Raw genomic sequence first — 17,993 nt, forward strand, 5'->3', positions numbered from 1 at the left:
AGTAAAATTACGGAATTTATTCAAAATACAGACTAGTTAAATAATTATTATTAATTTAAAAATAATTATTGTTACAGTTAAGGGTCATTATGTTTAAAAGCTGGCTCGTTAAAATTTCCCAGGCTTTGCACTCGCCTCCTGATTAGATGCAAAAGTCTCTGGTTCCGATTTGGAGACATTTATTGCTAAAATTAATGGCCGTCGTGTTAATTCAATTAAGCTGGCAGTAATTAAATTAAATTAGTATTGCAATTTACATAATGCGAGAACCTATCCGGGGGGCTAATTCCGATGACAGATATCTTAAATAGTCCGCTGTGCAGATGATCTAGATGAAGAATGTTTTATCACAGACATATTTACATTATCGTTAGCTGATTCCAATTATCTGCACTTTGTCTCCTATTTACAAGAACAATCTGAACAAAGCTAGGAGCGAGATGACTGTTAGGTCGAAGTTGCGCGCCGAAGACGAGTTCTCGGCGACAATGGAAGTGTAAGAGCGTTCCTCCTTGGTCTCTAAACTTCTCAGATTGTTATCGTCGACGGTTTTGTAGAACCTCCTGCTATCTGTCATTTGATTACCCACTATCAACTTCTTGTTATTGTATATCCTCGTCTGGTTCTGGACGAGTTCCTCCAAGTTCTCCGCCCCGTCTTCATAATCAACTCTTATGAAAGACGTGATGGTGATTTCGAACAACCCGTTGGGACTGTTGGAATTCGAAGATATCGCCCTCCTCTTCCTGCCGTACCCGATCTGCCCGTCGCTGCACTCCACCTGCAACAACAAACCGTTCTAATTAATTTTACGCCGCGACCAGGATTTTTGTCGTCGTTAAAAGCACGTCAATCGGAGCGCCGCTAAAGAAGAGGGATCAGGCGTGAGCTCTTTGTCTTTTATACTTCCTCTTTTTATCCAATAAGTTCGCGTCTTCTGACATCAATAACTCTTAAGCCGAATCCTCATGTTACGTCGGCGACGTTTGTAGCGCATAAAACAGATTTCCTTTTTCGGGGAATGTTCGTACACGGGGTGCAGATTTAGCCGTTCTGGCGAGGGAGAAAAACGCCACGATTTCGCTGTGGCTCTGACGGAGTTTAATACTTTACGTGGGCTTGCATTCGCTGGAGTTTACGGTGGAGTTTTACTCCAAACAATTCCAGTTTCTTGCAGAGAGGTCAGCGCTGCCGACACATGTCTCCTGCACAAGGATTCACTGTTAAATTACATTCGAGCAGTGGTGCAGCTAATTTTTTAAGACCCTGTGACCTACTCCACAGTGTAAATTGTGTTTTTCTCTGGAACTACGCCCTTCAAAATCAGAATTCTAGATTTTTTATTTGTTATCGTGCACATGATATACAGGGTGATTCGCGGGTAATAATAAACCTAACGAAATTTGTGAACAATAAAAACACAAATTAAAAAACTATGGCGGACATGTATTGCTGGTTGCATCACACATTTTATTAGGTTCATTACTCTCGTTACTTGTAGTATTGTTAAAAGCAAAAATTAACAATTCTATAATAATAATAATTTTGTCAAGTCTGCCCTTCTACTGCTGTTAACATTCCGGAACCTCCTTCGGCACCCCTTGTGTAAAAATTTAATTTGGAAACTTGTCTCGATCTGGGTGGCTTGATTCAGAGCCCTGGCTTATTGTTCTTGCGGCTCACTCCACCAAATCCCCAACAAACTTCTCACACGGGGCTAAAGCCGCAACGCCGCTTTTACACCTTGTACGCCCTCCCATTACCGTTTTAATCGGCTGCGCCATCGAAGAGTTTAATTAGAACGCGTTTTATCGGGCGAAAAAGTGAATCCCTTCCAGGCGAAATTGTTTCCGACTGAATATAAACACTAATAGGCGAGGGATGATAAACTTTAGCCCCGACTTGAATATTCATGCCGGCGACAATAAAACAACTACTGCCCGCCAATATTATTCGTGTATTTATGAATATTCAGGCGGATTTCAACTCGGCCGGTAATTAAAATTTCGTCTTTGCACACTCACCCCTTTGCACTTGTCCAGACACACGTTCACTGTCCCTTTGAACTGCACGTACGTCGACTCCGGGAACTTGAACGCCCGGAACTTCGCCGCCAAGAAGTCGCCGTCCACCGTGTTGAAGTTCTCGAAAAGGTACGGGTCCACCGAACAACTGAAAAATCGCTATCTAAATTACCAAACGCGGTTCCGGGAGTTGTCCCGGACTGATCCGGAAAGAATCAAAACTTGAAGCCAAAGAGAGTCCGGCTGTTTCTTTAAAATTAATAAAATTCACCAGATCGGGACTTCATTTTCCTGTAAATTTATTTCCCCGTTATTGGGAATTTCGCGAGTGGGTGGTTCCGGATCGCCGGAAAAATAACTTGAGGGTGGTTTATTCTTCTCTCTCACGCACGCACACTTAAGCCGCCCTGGATGTAATTAACGAAGCAAAAATAAACATCCCGGGCCCAACAACCCCCATTCATTTTTCCACCCTCTCCACTCCTCATTTATTTTTTATTATTATTGTTATCGCAGCGGAACATTTCCTTGTGTTCCTTCCATCTCGCGATGTCTCTAACACACAAGACATTCAGGCCGCATCAATTTATTGTTTTAAAAAAATCATCGGAATTTTTGGTTGATTTTTTTGCCGGCGCCGGCCGATGACTTTGCTCCAAAATTGGCGCGGCGGGTCGACAGCCCCATGGTGCCAATTAGAGGCCGCCCCCACGCGCCTCCCACTCACCCGTTGTAGATGATGGTCTCCTCTTGCGAGTTGGTGTCGGTGACTTGCATGTGCGTCACCAGCAGGCCATAAATGGGCGCCGAGGCCTTGTCCAGGAAGATTTCCATCTGGAGCGGGGTGCCCGGCGAGACGTTGAGCTCCCCCGTGACCAGCTTGCCGGCCTGTCTGACCCCGACCCCGAGGATGGGCTCGGGGGCGCGGGACTCCGAGATGTTCATAAACTGCAAGTCGGCGTCCCTGCAAGAGTGATTTTTATGTGACGAAGGAGCGGCGGTGGGACTTACTCGGCCTCTTGGAAGCCCGCGGGCAGCACGTCCCGGCGCGCGATGCTGTGGTTCCTCGAGGACAGGATGGAGCACTTAACGTGGAGGGTTTCCCGGGTTTGCTTGGGCGTCGGCAGGGCCTCCGCGGCCTCCTCGTTCTCTATTACTAATGTCTGGTAATAAATCTGCTTGCCCTGGAAGTGGAGAAAAAAGAAACTTACATTAATTTTCCCATTCGCAACGTCAAAACACCTAATCAATTTTTGCACGCCTTCTATTTATCGCCGGAAGCAAGGGACTTTTTACCCGAATCCCGCAAAACCCTTCCCAAATATTTTCCCACCTCGAAATTGCCAACGCAACGCTGCATAATGCATCAGATGCAGCCGCAAATCCTTGTCCTGCAGATTTAACAATTCCCGCCCTCTCTCGTCAATGCATGCAAGGGTGCACTCGTGACCTTTCAGTTGAACTTTGAGGAGTTCGTCAAGTGTGACTGGAAATTTCAGGGATCAGCGATCGTCGAATTAAATTTTTTTCAGGAATGTGCTGAAACGCTTTCAGGCTAAACCGATGGACCGGGGACTTGATTCAATTAGATGCTCTGGCAAGCTCGCAAAAGTAAAAATGTGTGGATCCGGTTCGATTATTTATCGGTTTGGGTGGCGAAAGAGAGGATTTAATTATACATCGGAAATAATGGGATTGGATACTAATTTCAGATAGTTTATTGAATCGTACAGGGTCGGATTGCCGAATAGATTAGAGTCCGCAGCTCGGGGAATCGTTAATATTCAATGCACTTTAATATTCTTGTGTGTATAGCTTAGAGCCGACTGAATCTTTAACTAAGAATTAAGTGTATCCAAGGATGCAGGACTGAATTATTCAATGTTACGGCGCTTGCTACATGCTCTTCAGCTTTCCGGACAAAAAACACCGCAGGTAGCAATTCGTAAGTTCCAGTTTTGCAAGATTTCAGACACTTCATTCTTCCAAGGAAACAATTCAAGTCTTCGCGACAGATGCGAAGAAATTATTCAGATCAGTGTCGCTGAATTCAGGTTTCTTAATTATTTCTTTTACACAACAAGCTCGTCAATCCGGTACTATCTGATTAAGCAATAGAGTTTACTTAGATGTTGAATCTTGACGAGCATGAGTACTTCGGACAATTATTCACTCACTCCGTGGAGCCGTCGCCTTGGGGAGGCTCCGATAGTACTCATCAAGTAGCTGTGGTCTGGCGCAGAGCTCAAAATGCAGCCACGCCACCCTTAAAATTTAGTTATGGGGGCAAAGTTTGCGCCCAAATGAGAATAGTTGGAGGCATCCACCGCAGCTCTCATCCGCTTTCAAGGACAATCCTTAACGACAGGCAATTTTTCCGTTTGCAACAGAATCCTATTAAAACTTCTTTATTAATGGATAGAGCGTCGGGGTTCGAGTAAGACGTCGGCGGGATTAGCGAAATAATAATACCGGCCAGAAATTAAATAAAGCTCGATCTTGAGAGAGCTTAAACCGTATAAAAGGATTATCGTCCTCACGGCGGGGCTTACTAATGTTTTAATGGAAGTAAAAGAAAATCGAATTGAAGCTCGAAGAACAACACGCGAATAGTCCGTGCATGCAGATCTGGAAGAAAGCGGGAGCGATGGACAGGGCCGGGGGCGGCGTATCGATTAATTGAAAGAGTGTTCGCACCGTCTGCTTGTTGACGACTCTGGTGACGGCGCATCGATAAACGTCCCTCAGGTCCAGCTCCAAGACGGCGAGAGTTCCCGTGGGATCGGTGTGGGGTCTGCAGGCCGGGTCGGGGTAGTCGCGCAGGCTGTCCAGGTAGACGCGCTTCGTGGAGGGCGCGATCGGGATCTCCACCCGCATCAGCTCAGGGGTGCACTTCACTTTGGGGGTAACTGCAACAAAAAACGCGACTGAGCACTGAGCAGATAATTACATTTCGGAGACGGTTCGGCGCGCAGGACTTCCCCGACGTCTGTTTACAATTCGCGCCGCCAAACCGGGAGATAAACCGGAGTTTAAGGATAATTCCGGTGGAGGACTTCTGTTCCGAACTGGGTCAGATAGTGTGTAATATAACCTTGTTGTCTTTGCGCCATATTAATGGTGCGTCTGAGCGTTCTCTTTGCACCTCTTACTTTCGCGAGGGTGACTTGACCCAATTCTCGAGCAACTTTCGGACAAAATTGCTGGAAAAAACTTCGCCCCTTTAAAGTATTCAAGAAGGATAATTTACCTCGATGATTTATTTAAGTTAGACTTACGAACTCCTCGACCATTATCACTTTCATTATGTTTGCACCCGGGGGATTTATTTAGTGTTAAATCAAAAATTTCATCGGGAACCGACGCCCCCATCCAATCACCTAATTCGAGGGTGCGGCTGCGAAAATATCATTTCCACATCAAACGCCGCACAGATCCCCACAAAACCAGAATATTTACGCTTTCCACAAGAAATCTGGTTTTTATTTGTGCATCCAGAAGAGAATGCGCGACTTTACGCTACACTCTTGTATTTTGAGAATTGTATTCTGGCAGCTAATTTGGAAATGTAATTAGTTCAACATGTTTCAGGATTGAATAAAATTTACGTTAAATTGCACTACTGTCAAATATTGAAGGCTGAAAAAGGACTGCATTGTTGTGTTAAATTGAATTATGATACAGCAATTACATGTTAGTCCCCGAGGCATAAATATGCATGTGGCATGGTACAAATTACACATTTGGGGATGCAAGGGTTACTTGATAATTCTATGATTAACGTAATCGTCATGGCAACCGACACATATTTGGAAAAAAAAAAAAAAGTGATTCCAAATAGATAGGTGATTTTTCCTAATCAAGCGAAGTGTCGCTTTCGTTGTTCTCTGGCTAGAACTTGACAGTCCGCGCTTGACGACGGTTTGAGCGTGACGATTTTAGCGTGTCGCGAACGATTTCAGCGTGTCGCATGAAACTAATTCATTGCCCGTGTGGTACGCCTAAAGAAGTTTTCCCTTCAAGGTCCGAGCCTGACGACTATTTTAGCGTGTCGCGAACGATTTTAGCGTGTCGCATGAAACCAATTCACAGCCCGTGTGACGCTGCGCCTAAAGAAGTTTTCACTTCAAAAATGTTAACGTCTAAATGACAAAATAATGTTTCAACATGCGGCGAAATAAATCAAAATCAATCATGCAGAAAAGGGAAATTGAAAAATGTTGTATGAAAACGACAAGAAAGAGAAAGTAATGGTGTACTAGAAATAAAGAAAACTTTTGAAACAAAAAAATTGTTAAGGGGATAAAATGAAGAATAGGTGGACAGGAAAGAAAATGAAAGTAAAATTTAGAGAAATAAAAATTACATAAATCTGTAATAAAACAAGAGAGAAAGATAACACATGTTATAACCTTGAGAATGATGACCAAAGATAATAGAACAAAAAACTAAAAATAGAGCAAAGTATACATGGAAGAAAAAAATCTAAAACAATAGAATAAAACCAAAACAGAATAATCTTATAGAGAAAGGAAAATATATAAAAGAAGAAAAATTGAAAACATTAGTAAACCAAGTAGTGTGTAATATTGTTTTTGGATGGAATAGACTGAATAGATTGTAGATAAAATAAGGATTACACTTAAAGATATGAAACATTTAAACAGAATGTTAAAATGAAAAATAGAAAAGAAAAGATAAACAAATAAATAAATTTATTATTAGCAATGTGCTACAAGAAATCAAGTAAAAGTTAAAATATTATACAAAAAACCGACTTAATATATGTATGTACTTATAAAATACAAGTGAAGAAAGGGTTAAAGTTTCTGAATCTCCACGTCATTGAAGAAATAAAAAATGAAAATTTTAGATAAAGTAAAGAACGAAGACATAGTAAAAAACTACTTTTTTGAAAATTTTACATCACTAATATCATCAAAAAACCAATAATAATTGTTTGTAGTAAAGAAAAAAATTAAAAAAGAAAAGTTTACTTAATGAGAAAAAAGAAACTTGAAAATCGGAAAAATAGATTCAAAACAACTATGTATCGGGCGTTCAAATGAAATCCTGGGCTGGGAAGGCGTTGGAATCCCTCAATTGTTGTGCTTTTTTAAAGCGTAGATTAATTGGAAGATGTTGACAGCTAACCTAAAATTTGGAGCCAAAAAATCTTTCTTTTCTTTCTTTCTTTGCAATGTTTTACATTAAAAATAGAATAACTGAACGATTCCTATTCTCGAAGCAAATATCTAAGGACACTCTTTGCCTTTGCAAATGTCATTCCTGTCAAACGGCGGGAAATTCAAACTTTACACTGTTCTAAACGGTTTAATTTTTCCAACGCCTACTCAGCCCAGGATTTCATTTGAAACACGCGTTATAACATAGAGATATTGCAAAAAAGGAACTAATGTAGCAAAAGGGGAAAAGTAATAAGAACATAAAAATAAAGGAGAAGATAAACACAAGGTAACGTCTGTTCCAAAAAATATGTGGCCAAGTGGCGTGGTGCTTGTTTTTGTTTCCATATGACGTAGCTTTATCGTCTGTCGTCTGTCAAATGCTTTGTGAAACTTTGTATGTAGTTATTTTGTTGAACGGAAGAGAAGAAGAATCATGAATTTCAGGAATAATGGAAAAAGTTAGGTAAATAATATAAAATGCCTGCTTGACTAGAAATTTATTTGAACACTCGTTACCACAAAAACTGGAATCAGGATAAACAGAATGAGAAATGGTATGAGTGAAATTGAAAGATATGCAGAGACAAGATCTGATAATTTGACAAGAAGTATAATAGTTATGTGGGAGTAAAACAAGTGAAAGTTGTTAATATGTAATTATTTAAGTGAAATAGAAATAAATTAGAGTTTATTGTGGACTGTAAATCAGAGTGCGGCAAAAATGCGAACAATGAAAGATAATTAAAGCAAGCAGCCACAAATAAGATAAAAAGAGTAATAAAAAATATAAAAAAGACATAAACTGGCATAAATAGAGATGTGAGTGTAGATGGAGCGTCGAAATAGGCGTAAACAAGAATAATCGTAAGATTTGAGAGAAGAGAGAGAGAATAGGTATATCTCTGGATGTGTGCTGGATAAAAAGGGTTGACATGTGAAAATGAAAACTCTGCAAAAGAGAATAAAAGAAATTAAAGTGAACCAAGAGAATATTAAAAAAAGTGTTTGGGAAATTAAAAGTGACATAGACATAACTGAAAATTTTAATTAACAATTTCCGTGTCCTCCGACATTTTTGTAGACATCACAGAGCACATCCGCCATTATCTCATTTCATCTCTCAGATGTCCTAATTGACCAGCCGCTCCCATTTGTTCTTTCTACTGCGAATCCTGCAACTCCTCCGATCTCTTCCACACGACACAACAAGATCACAACAACCGCGTCAAGAATAACAGTGGCGCAACGAAGCGAAAGTAGCGATAAACAATCAAACTCGTTCGACATTCGCACGTCCCTCCCCAAAAACCGATCCATTAGTGTTAATTGGAATCGAATTGCGTTCGAACTTATCCCGAAAAAGCGATTGTGGGAAAGCGGTGAATTTTTGATCGAAAAACCGCCGCTTTGTCGGACGCCCATCATTTATTTATTGTACAAGAGGAGCGGCGTGAATTTTTCAGGTCCTCGCCAGGGCCAAAATGGCTTTCCGATACTCGACTCCGTAATTTAGGATGTGCGACGAGTTTACGGCGAATTCCAGAAAATCGCAAAAATTTAAACGACACAGCTTTTCAGAAGTGCAAGTAATTCAGTTTACAGTTAGGCCATTATTTCGCAATTTGCAAATTTAATCGCAGGTTTTTGTCCGCTGTGATAGGAAGGATGTGGCTGGTTAGTCGCACACAATTAAAGATGCTAAAAAAATGAACCGCCTGTAATTAACAAAAAATCAAGGATGAAACTTTCATTATCATCTGCATTAATAGACCTAGGTTTTTTCTAGCGGAACAGGTGCCCGAAGAATTACCCAAGCTCCTCGGTAGCAATTTTTAGGTAAAATAACCTTCAGGAAATTACAGTTTTTTTTTTTAGATTTTTTAATTTGAAGGAAGACTCGAAGATTTACTGTATTATGTGTTGCCTAGTTACGAAATCCGAAAAATATTTTGCTAAACAAGAGTCGCTTTTGTGGGCCGCTCTGTATGCACGCCCTGATGGAATCGCCGCCGTAAATTACGAAACTCTTGAACGTCTCATTTGCGTTAATTGCAGAATGGGCAAACAGCCATCTGTCAAGGAAACGGATCGTCTGAAAGTAAAACCCGAAGGACGATACATCATCCAGTCGAGATTATTGTCATATTCGCCATAATGATAGTGAAGGTGGGTCGTGAGGACATAATTTATCCTTTCTAAAAGGCGAATTCGTGTCTGTACGAGCCTCGTTAAAATTCCAAATTTCACGTCCGTCGCATTTCGGAAAAATCGCTCGACTGTGCCGCCTATAATGTACCATTTAATCGCACACTGTATACCCTGCTGCACATGATATACTCCGATAATGACCGCAATTTTCCGGGACGAATAATTACGAAGACAAGCAGCCAGACAAGCTCGAACGGGCGAAGCAAACATTTTTTCTTCGGCCTAACAAGTAGCAAATTAATTTGGCTTTGAGAGAAGCCGACAGAGCAATAGAGTAAGTGTTAGAAGAAATCGGTTGCGCAGGTAATCACCAATGGGCATGCAGTGTTTGCGTACACGGTAATTACATCGCGTTTTCGATTTTGGAGTTTTTAGAGGCGGATCTTCACGATTTATGGCTTGTGATGAGGTTGCGGAAGGTAATTAGCTAAAAGTAACAAATTCGCAGCGGTGATGTGGAGGCAGCGGCGCGCCAAAAAAATCCAATAACAGTTTGATTGGGGACCATGTAATTTGGATATTTTTAGACGGCTGGAAATTATATCTTGATGAAGACTTTACAAAAGATTTTTTTGGCACCGTAAACTTGACGGTCACTTTTCTGCTTCAACAGAATCTTGAATTAATTAGGTATTAAAAAAAATACAAAAATTAATTCCTCTTTATTCTAAAAATGTTTACATCCACTGACGTGTATATCGTACAAGAGAAAGATGTTTCTGGACCAGCGGTTCTCAAATTCTCCAAAAAACCCAGAAAACACATTTTCGTATTTTGCATATTTTTAAACGAGCGTCCATTTGCCGAGTCAGCCGCCATCTTGTCAAACCCCGCGCGCCCATCTCTCCGTAATTTATTCCCCGTGTAAACGTAGCATGTACAAGCCAGTCCTTGAAACGCATACAAATTAAATGTTTTACTCATATGGTGTGTTTCCTGCCGGAGAAAAACCGCCTTGCGTAAAATATTCGCCTCCATTGTGTATTGTTGGCGAGACGAAGACGCTAAATTAGTATCTTCTTATCCACTTTACGACGCTTCACCGGCCGGTTGAGCATTCCGAATTATATGATTTTACAATGTTTAGCGAAGGGCATTGTTCTTTCTTCGACGTCGCCGAACTGGAGGACTACACTGAACCCATTCAGGAAAGTCCGTTGCATGTGGGCACAGGACCTGTTTTATTTGACCGACCGTTCACACAACCATAAACTTATTTGCTCACAACAAACCCACGGAATTCGAATTAATTATTCGTCCGCGGGGCACTACGATCTACAGGGCGATCAAAAAAAAATTACAAGCGAAATTTCTGGCACTTTTCGATCCACGAAGCATCTTCTTCATTGCTTCTCTTCGATAAAAATAGTGACAATGCGGCAGCTCCGCCACACTCAAAACACTAATCTTGTTCGATCGCAGCGCTTAAGCAACGCTAGGCGCGGTCAACATTTAGATGGGTGGCCCTCCGAGATCCTTTTTTTCCAATTTTTTAAACTTTTCATGTTCGATTCTTTTCCCAAATCTTGTCCTCAATTTTTTTAAAGCTCTTCTGTGGTAAATTCCTCTTTGTGGTCAACGAACCGCAGCATAAATTTATCCGAACTGCTGTGTCAGCTCCTGAAGAATCCTTTGGCAAAAATTGGCATTTATCGCTTCCCCATCTGCACAATAATTAGTAACGAACACAACTCTTATAAATCATCGTGCATATAAACTACCTACTTGGCGTTATTGCACATCATCGGCCTTAACTAGCTGCATGAAAAAACTGACTTGCATCTTTTATCACCGCATCCTGCATTCTTATCACCGGTGACCTAATGGCGGTGCGTAAATGACGAGACAATTGCGCTAATGGCGTCGCCGCCATTAAGTCCTTGGGCAATTAAAAGCGGCAAGTTTCACCGATTTCGGTTGGTTAAATGAAGATTTTCGAGCGACTAGTTGATGTAAGCAAACGTTATTAGTTTTATTAATCGTAAATAGGGGCCGCGGAGGAATCTTTACTGCGAATTTAAGTAGCTCCAGGCGCTCCCGAGGGACTTAATATTTTTCTAACTACATTCTCTCGACAAATTTATGGCCCATTAAATGGATTAAAGATGGGCTCTCGTCAGACAGTTCCGACAATTTTTCTCCAATCAACCGATTTGAGAAAAATTGATCGCGTAGCGGTAGTGAAGAGAGGTGTGAACACGAGGAATCCTTGCAATTAGCCTTATATGTACTGCGCTCTTACACACTGCATTATCTCTTGTTTTAACGGAGTCTGGTGTACGGTTAATTCTTAATTAATCTACCAAATGTGCAAGTGTACATTTGCAGCACGCCTTATCGGCACAAATTCCAAAGTCGAAAATGTTTTTGATTGGGCCGAGCAGAAATAATTACAAGTCTTGCTGGAAATAAATTATTCTTTGGAGGAGTCTCATCAATTATTGTTTTTAATCGACAAATAAATTACGGTTCTCGCAGAGCAATAAATTACGGCGACCATTGTCTACACGTGAATTTTGATCAATTTTTTGTTTTTCTTGCTGAAATCTGTTATTTTAATTGCTGCCTGTGATTTATCAACTGTCATGTGGATTTAAAAAAATTCATAGATATTAATTTAAGCAGAAACAGTGAAGTTACGTTAAGTTAAAAAAAATCAAGATTCGTTCCTGAGACGGTGGTAACGTGCGTTCAAAAAAATTGTGGCGAGTGATTTTGTTTTCGCTACCGCTTCGCATTTCTACTTTGATCTTCATTCAAATAAACTGCGTTGATTTTAAAAGATTCTGAGCAATCGTGTCTCGTGCATGCTTCACATGCGCGTGATAATAATCTGTATATCGCACTCGTAGCGTAAATAACCATTATTTTACATTATGAAACCAATCTCTACTTTAAACGCACAATTTTAATTAAAAACAACTACTCTTTAAATGGCGGTGCAGTAATTACTACTTTAGCATTTGATTCAGGTCGTAATTTAGATTTCATAATAAAGCCGTTACGTGTTTCTTGAGCTACTTTTTATAATCTGTAATAAATCACATAAAATGTATCGTTTTTCAACACAATTAAGACGATTAGCAGTACGTGAAGTCATAAAGTCTGACGATTATCTTTATAACCACAGAGATGTTTCTTTTTAACAATGACATTTACATTTTTACCAGTCTACTATCAAAGCAATCATGTTCACCACCAGAGTGTTTCAATCATTTCATTTTACGACTTTCATTTTAATATCCCATTTTTTATTGCTTTTATTCATTCTCTGTTGTTCGTGCTCCGCTAGTTTTTGTTTTATATTAATGATTCGAATTACACTAAAGTGACAAGCAAAGTGGGGTTATGTCCTTGAGAGAACAACTAAAAGGATCTGCGTTTGTAAAAGAGAAAGAATCCAAGGCCAGCTTGACCACACATTTTTTGAACGCTCGTTACAATAATTCGTCCCCCCAAACTTCACCTCGACTTTTCTCTTTTTGGAGCCTCCTCTTCCTCCAACTCGACCAACTTACTAGATAAAAGAACTAACCATCGAAACCGTTTAAAATATGTAATTTTTCAAGTGGAAGTTTAGTGTACAAGGACGGGATTAAGAAAACAGCTAATTCAGATTGAAACTTTAGATTAAGACGGTTCAACTAAACGCCAAGTTTGGAATTCTCCAAGTTTTGCCCAAATTCTAACTTTAAATAAACTCGAGTAGTGATTCTTACTTTACTAGTTACGAGGAAGACCACCAGGCTCGATCGATACCCACCAAGTTAATTTTTAATTTCATTTTTTTTTCTAAACTTCGAAAGTATCGAAGGAGTCGAGCTTGGGGCAAACTATAAAATTCGAGCTCGCCCCGTGGGAGCGCGCATTATCTTGAAGACAGTGCATTGCAACACGCTGGTGTAACTGTCGACGTACAATTGGCCAAGAATGAAGAGCAAAGAGACTTGTTCCCAAGACGTGTGCACCCCGTATCACCGTTTCCTGTCCAACAACGAAGCTTTAACGACTCCAGCGACAACACTTCGGCCATTTTTTCACTTCCTCCAGCCTCACACCAGGCGGTCCAACTATCAAGTGTTAAAATTAACTGGAATTGCAATTTTGTTAGCGTTAATTTATACATCGCGCTGATTGCATCGGTTCTTTGCCAGGTTTTTTCACGGCAGAGTGCGTCTGTACAAGTGAAATGGTAATTAATTTGTTTAATTTTGCATTTTTTCGAAATCGCGAACAGGTCGTTGTTGCTTAATCTGGTGTGATTTATGGTAGGTACATGTGCAAGAAAAAGTGGTAACTCTCGGTGGATTTATCACGGAATTGATCGGGGACGGAGTTGCATTCTTGCAACGGAAATTAATATGTACAAGACGAGGGTACAAAATTTAATTGATAAATAAATTAGAATTTAATTTGAGGTTGTTAAAGGCGAAATGAAATATTTTTATTGTGTTAGCAGACCGTCGAGGTAAATACTGATATGTTTTATTACAATTCTGATACTAACTAAATTTATGGACTAGTAAAGCTCGTAAGTGGATTTTCTCTTTCCTTGTTTATCCTATCTGTGAAATACTATATTTGAATAGTGATTTCATCAGAGGCTGACTAAACAATGAATTTCTAAAACTAATATTTCATATTATGGAATAACAGTTTAGTAAATTATTAGGTTAGGTTTACGGTTTCATTAACAAACAGCAACATTAATGTATGTATAATTTTATTTTGTAATAATAATAATAACTATCCATTTTTAATTCATTTTAATTCTACCTACATGAATTAAACTGTAGAAGAGTGGAAAGCGCAGAATAAAATATGTATTCTTAGGAACCCAAAGGGTATTCATAACTAACAAATTAGAAAAAAACATCTCATACAAATCTGTCAAACCTAATTTAAGTGTCAAATTAAAGAGAATCATTTCACTCACAAAAACTCAGAAAAACTGTCATTGTTGGAGGTTTTCAATCTCGCCTTTGTCTGTTTTGACATTTGCTTCAGATGCATAACCTCACTTTGATTATTATTTTGTTGTAATCAATAATAACGGGTGACTATTAAAATTTTCACTTAGGGTTGGCTATGGATCATTCTTTGTTTTCCGTTGCACCTTAGACACTGACAAGTTTGACATCTCAATAAATGTTTTTCTCTTAATTTGGTTATGTTTCAATCGTCGTGTTTCAATTGTACTGACTGACATTTGTCGTTCATTCTTGCGTGTGTCTGAAGTAACAGAAAAAATAAAAACTCGTTCAAAGCCAACTCCAAGTGAAAACTTTAATAGTCACCCGTTATAAAATACAGTACATTTTTTAATATCATAGTCCGATGAGCTTAGTCCGAATGAAGAAGTCGATATGACCTGCGTCTGCTTTTGACATTTGACAGCAGTGCAATATTTGAAAATTTATGTTAGCATTTTGAGACAGACCTCATTACATATTTCATTTTTTGAGATTTTGAGTTGTGTTCTTTCGTGCTGTCATGGTTTTTCTGCAAATTCATTCCTCCGTTTTCTTTTGTTTTTCAAAAAACAACTCTTTTCAGAACCCTTTTCGTAACTATTTATCGACTATGTACCTAATAGGGAAGATATTTACCTATATTAAAAGTTGTTGAAAACAACACTAAAAAACCAGGTTTGGATTGTCTTTCTTTCTTCCTAGATTTTATTTCTGCAATGTCACGAATTAGCTTATCCCCTTACACGCTATTTTACACGGGAACGCTTCTGCCAGTGGGCTGTTGTTCAAGAAACGGTGGAATTTCAAGCAAAATTAAACGAAATTATCACAAAAGTGGTTAAAACCTAACCTAAAAATTTGACGTCGCTAATGCAATAAACGTACAACTCTCGCGTCTCGCTCAAATCGCACATGCCAAAGCGAGATGCACAGTGGGACGCGCTTAATAGGTACGTACGAGAGAGCTTGTTTTCATTATGTTGAAAAGAGGTAGCAATATAACAGTTGTTCTGGTTATTAATTGATCCATCGGACTATGATTAATAAAAAATGGACTTTATGTAGCACTAAGAAAAATAGGATGGCTGGTTTTATGGAAAATAAATAATTGACACCACTCCTTGTTCACTGAATAAGTAACGTTTGACATTTATAGTTTGACAGTTAAAGAAGTTTCACTATAAACACCGTTCACGTTGTTTTGGCATAAGGGGAGGCCATGATTTATTTTTTTAATGTTGGACACACTGTTTGCTTTCCGTCACTAAAGTGCCTGACCTTATCAAAATGAACATAACATGTTGCTGAATTTCCCGCGAGATCTGAGTATTCTTCTATTGCAAATTAGTAAAACTAACAACAATGCACTGGACATTGACGCTATTTATAACCTCAAACTTAGAAACACATAACATAATTCAACAAACTGCTTTACTACCAAATTAAATACAAAACAACGTGAATGCAGAAAGCAAGCACCAAGTCATTTGAACAGGAATTTATTTTGAACATTCTTTATCTCTATTATTGAAGAGTGCAATAGAAAGTTTACAGATATTTTCTGTTCCATAGATCAATATCGTTGAAACTGGGAAAGAAAGAAAGGAAAATGGAATCTTTAAAATAGTTGATAAAAAAGAAATTGAGAAGTAAGAATCTGTGAAAAGTGGAGACGAAAATGAAGTTTGTTTGAAGACGATGTAAAAATGTGTAACATGTAGAAGCAGCAAACAGAAATGACCAAGAAAAGAAAGGTTAGCAAAATGAGAAAGAATAAAGGTCAAGAAGATCATTGGTAGAAAATATAAAAATAAATGAACGAAATACTCTGACGAAACATGATTGCTTTGTTGGTAGTCTTGTAAATATAAATGTTATTGTTAAAGAAAAACATCTCTGTGGTTATAAAGATAATTGTCATACTTTATGACTTCACGTACTGCTAATCGTCTTAATTGTGTTGAAAAACTAGAGATTTTAGGTAATTTATTGCAGATTATAAAAATAAAATCAAGAAACTCGTAACGGCTTTATTATGAACCTTGAATTACTAAGATTATTGCAAAGAGTAATCATTTTTTAATTATGCGTCCAAGGTGGACATTTGTTTCATAGTATAAAATAATAGTTATTTACGGTGTGAGTGTCGTAACGTCTCTTCTAAAGTATCACTTTACCACACCAGTGAGGTAAAGTACATCATTATGACATTCAGATCAATATCATAAAGTGTCATAGTAGATGCAATACGTTCTTGTAAATAAAGCTTAATTTGTTGTAGAAGTAAAAAAATAAAAACAAATGTCTGGTGGAATACTTGGCACTACTTCATCATCACTTTTAGTTTTTTCACCAATCTAAATGTGCACAGTTTTTGACTTTTACCTTTGAAGTTTAATTCATAATTGTTTTCGTAAATTTTATTCCACATGGTGTTGCAAGAAATTATCTAAGTATGTACTTGTAGATAAAACACTTTTTATCTGTGGGAGTACAACAATCGCTGCGCTCGTGTGTATACATTTCCCACTTAGTATTTAATATATCTTTGCAGCAGAAGCACCAGAGTCTTATGGGAAGAAATAAAATTGTCTGAATATTCCTAGTCTTGTGCTTGGATGGAGAGACTAAATAATGGACCTCCTCTCTATTTGTTCCGAGTTGCAAACTCTGAGCTAATCTAATTAGAAATTGTATACATTGAAACGCTGAACAACCTTCCAAATGCAATTTTGATTGGACTGCATTTGTAATTAAGCAACTCTACAAGCTCGCCGTTCGGGACAAGATCATAAAACTTAATTAGCTCAATGGGACGCTGAAATTTCTCCAAAAACATCTCGAAATTCCCACCGCCCGATAACCTTGAAAAGCAGCTCGACCTCTATTTACTCAAACGATATGCATTACTAAATTGCACCGGTAAATGGCAGTTGTGCAACAAGACTAAAACATTTTGTTGTAGTCTAAAGCGTGTCGTAAAACGACGACCAACACCGACACCCATCGATTCCATTTGAATTCTTTTACGTCTGGACAACATCATGAATTTTAACGAATGCAATCCCGTCCGCCGATAATGTTTTTTCTTCGAACTCGAACTTATGTTAATTCGTCGGTGCCGACTTTGTGGGAAGGAGCAGCCTTTGCCTCCTTAAAAAGGCAACCGTGCCCACCTCTACGCAGACGTCATCGTTCACCGCACCGTTACTCCAAATCCGCCCGGAAAATTACCGCGGGTACTGCACGTACGACATTATCGGACACGTGACAGCGTCACGTGTTGCGTCTGCATCAGGCCTTATGTAAATTGTGATGTACAGGTGGCCCAGAAATTGTCATTACGAGGCTCGTTCACTTTCTCTCTCTCAAGGTTTCGGTTTCGACGATTGTTCCAAGTGTGACTTTCGGAAATATTTGCTTGGTTTGAGGAGCGAGCCTTGAGTGGTCACGCTCGAGGAACTTTTTAATAAATTCAGATAAATAAACTATTGTGGAAAAGTTCGGTGAACAGAATCGGATTCAGAAAAATGTGGTCAGGAGCTTCTTCTAGAATTACGAAAGAAAAAGAAAAAGAAAATAGGAAAAAAAATAGAAAA

The 17,993-nt window shown here is 39.0% G+C and overlaps 1 protein-coding gene across 2 annotated transcripts in view; it reads right to left on the reverse strand.

Moving 5' to 3' along the window:
* qsm (Zona pelucida superfamily protein qsm) overlaps window positions 1–17,993 on the reverse strand; it is a 50,572-nt gene continuing 32,579 nt past the window's right edge. For both annotated transcript variants that reach the window (XM_069037865.1, XM_069037866.1), the window contains 5 exons: window positions 4,722–4,933; window positions 3,036–3,208; window positions 2,752–2,988; window positions 2,025–2,172; window positions 1–781 (listed from right to left, as the gene is read on the reverse strand). In XM_069037865.1, the coding sequence (XP_068893966.1) occupies window positions 407–781; window positions 2,025–2,172; window positions 2,752–2,988; window positions 3,036–3,208; window positions 4,722–4,933 (1,145 nt within the window). In that variant the 3' untranslated portion in view covers window positions 1–406. The remainder of the gene's footprint in view (window positions 782–2,024; window positions 2,173–2,751; window positions 2,989–3,035; window positions 3,209–4,721; window positions 4,934–17,993) is intronic.

This window comes from Tenebrio molitor, chromosome 2, assembly GCF_963966145.1.
Source record: "Tenebrio molitor chromosome 2, icTenMoli1.1, whole genome shotgun sequence".
Lineage (NCBI taxonomy): Eukaryota > Metazoa > Arthropoda > Insecta > Coleoptera > Tenebrionidae > Tenebrio > Tenebrio molitor.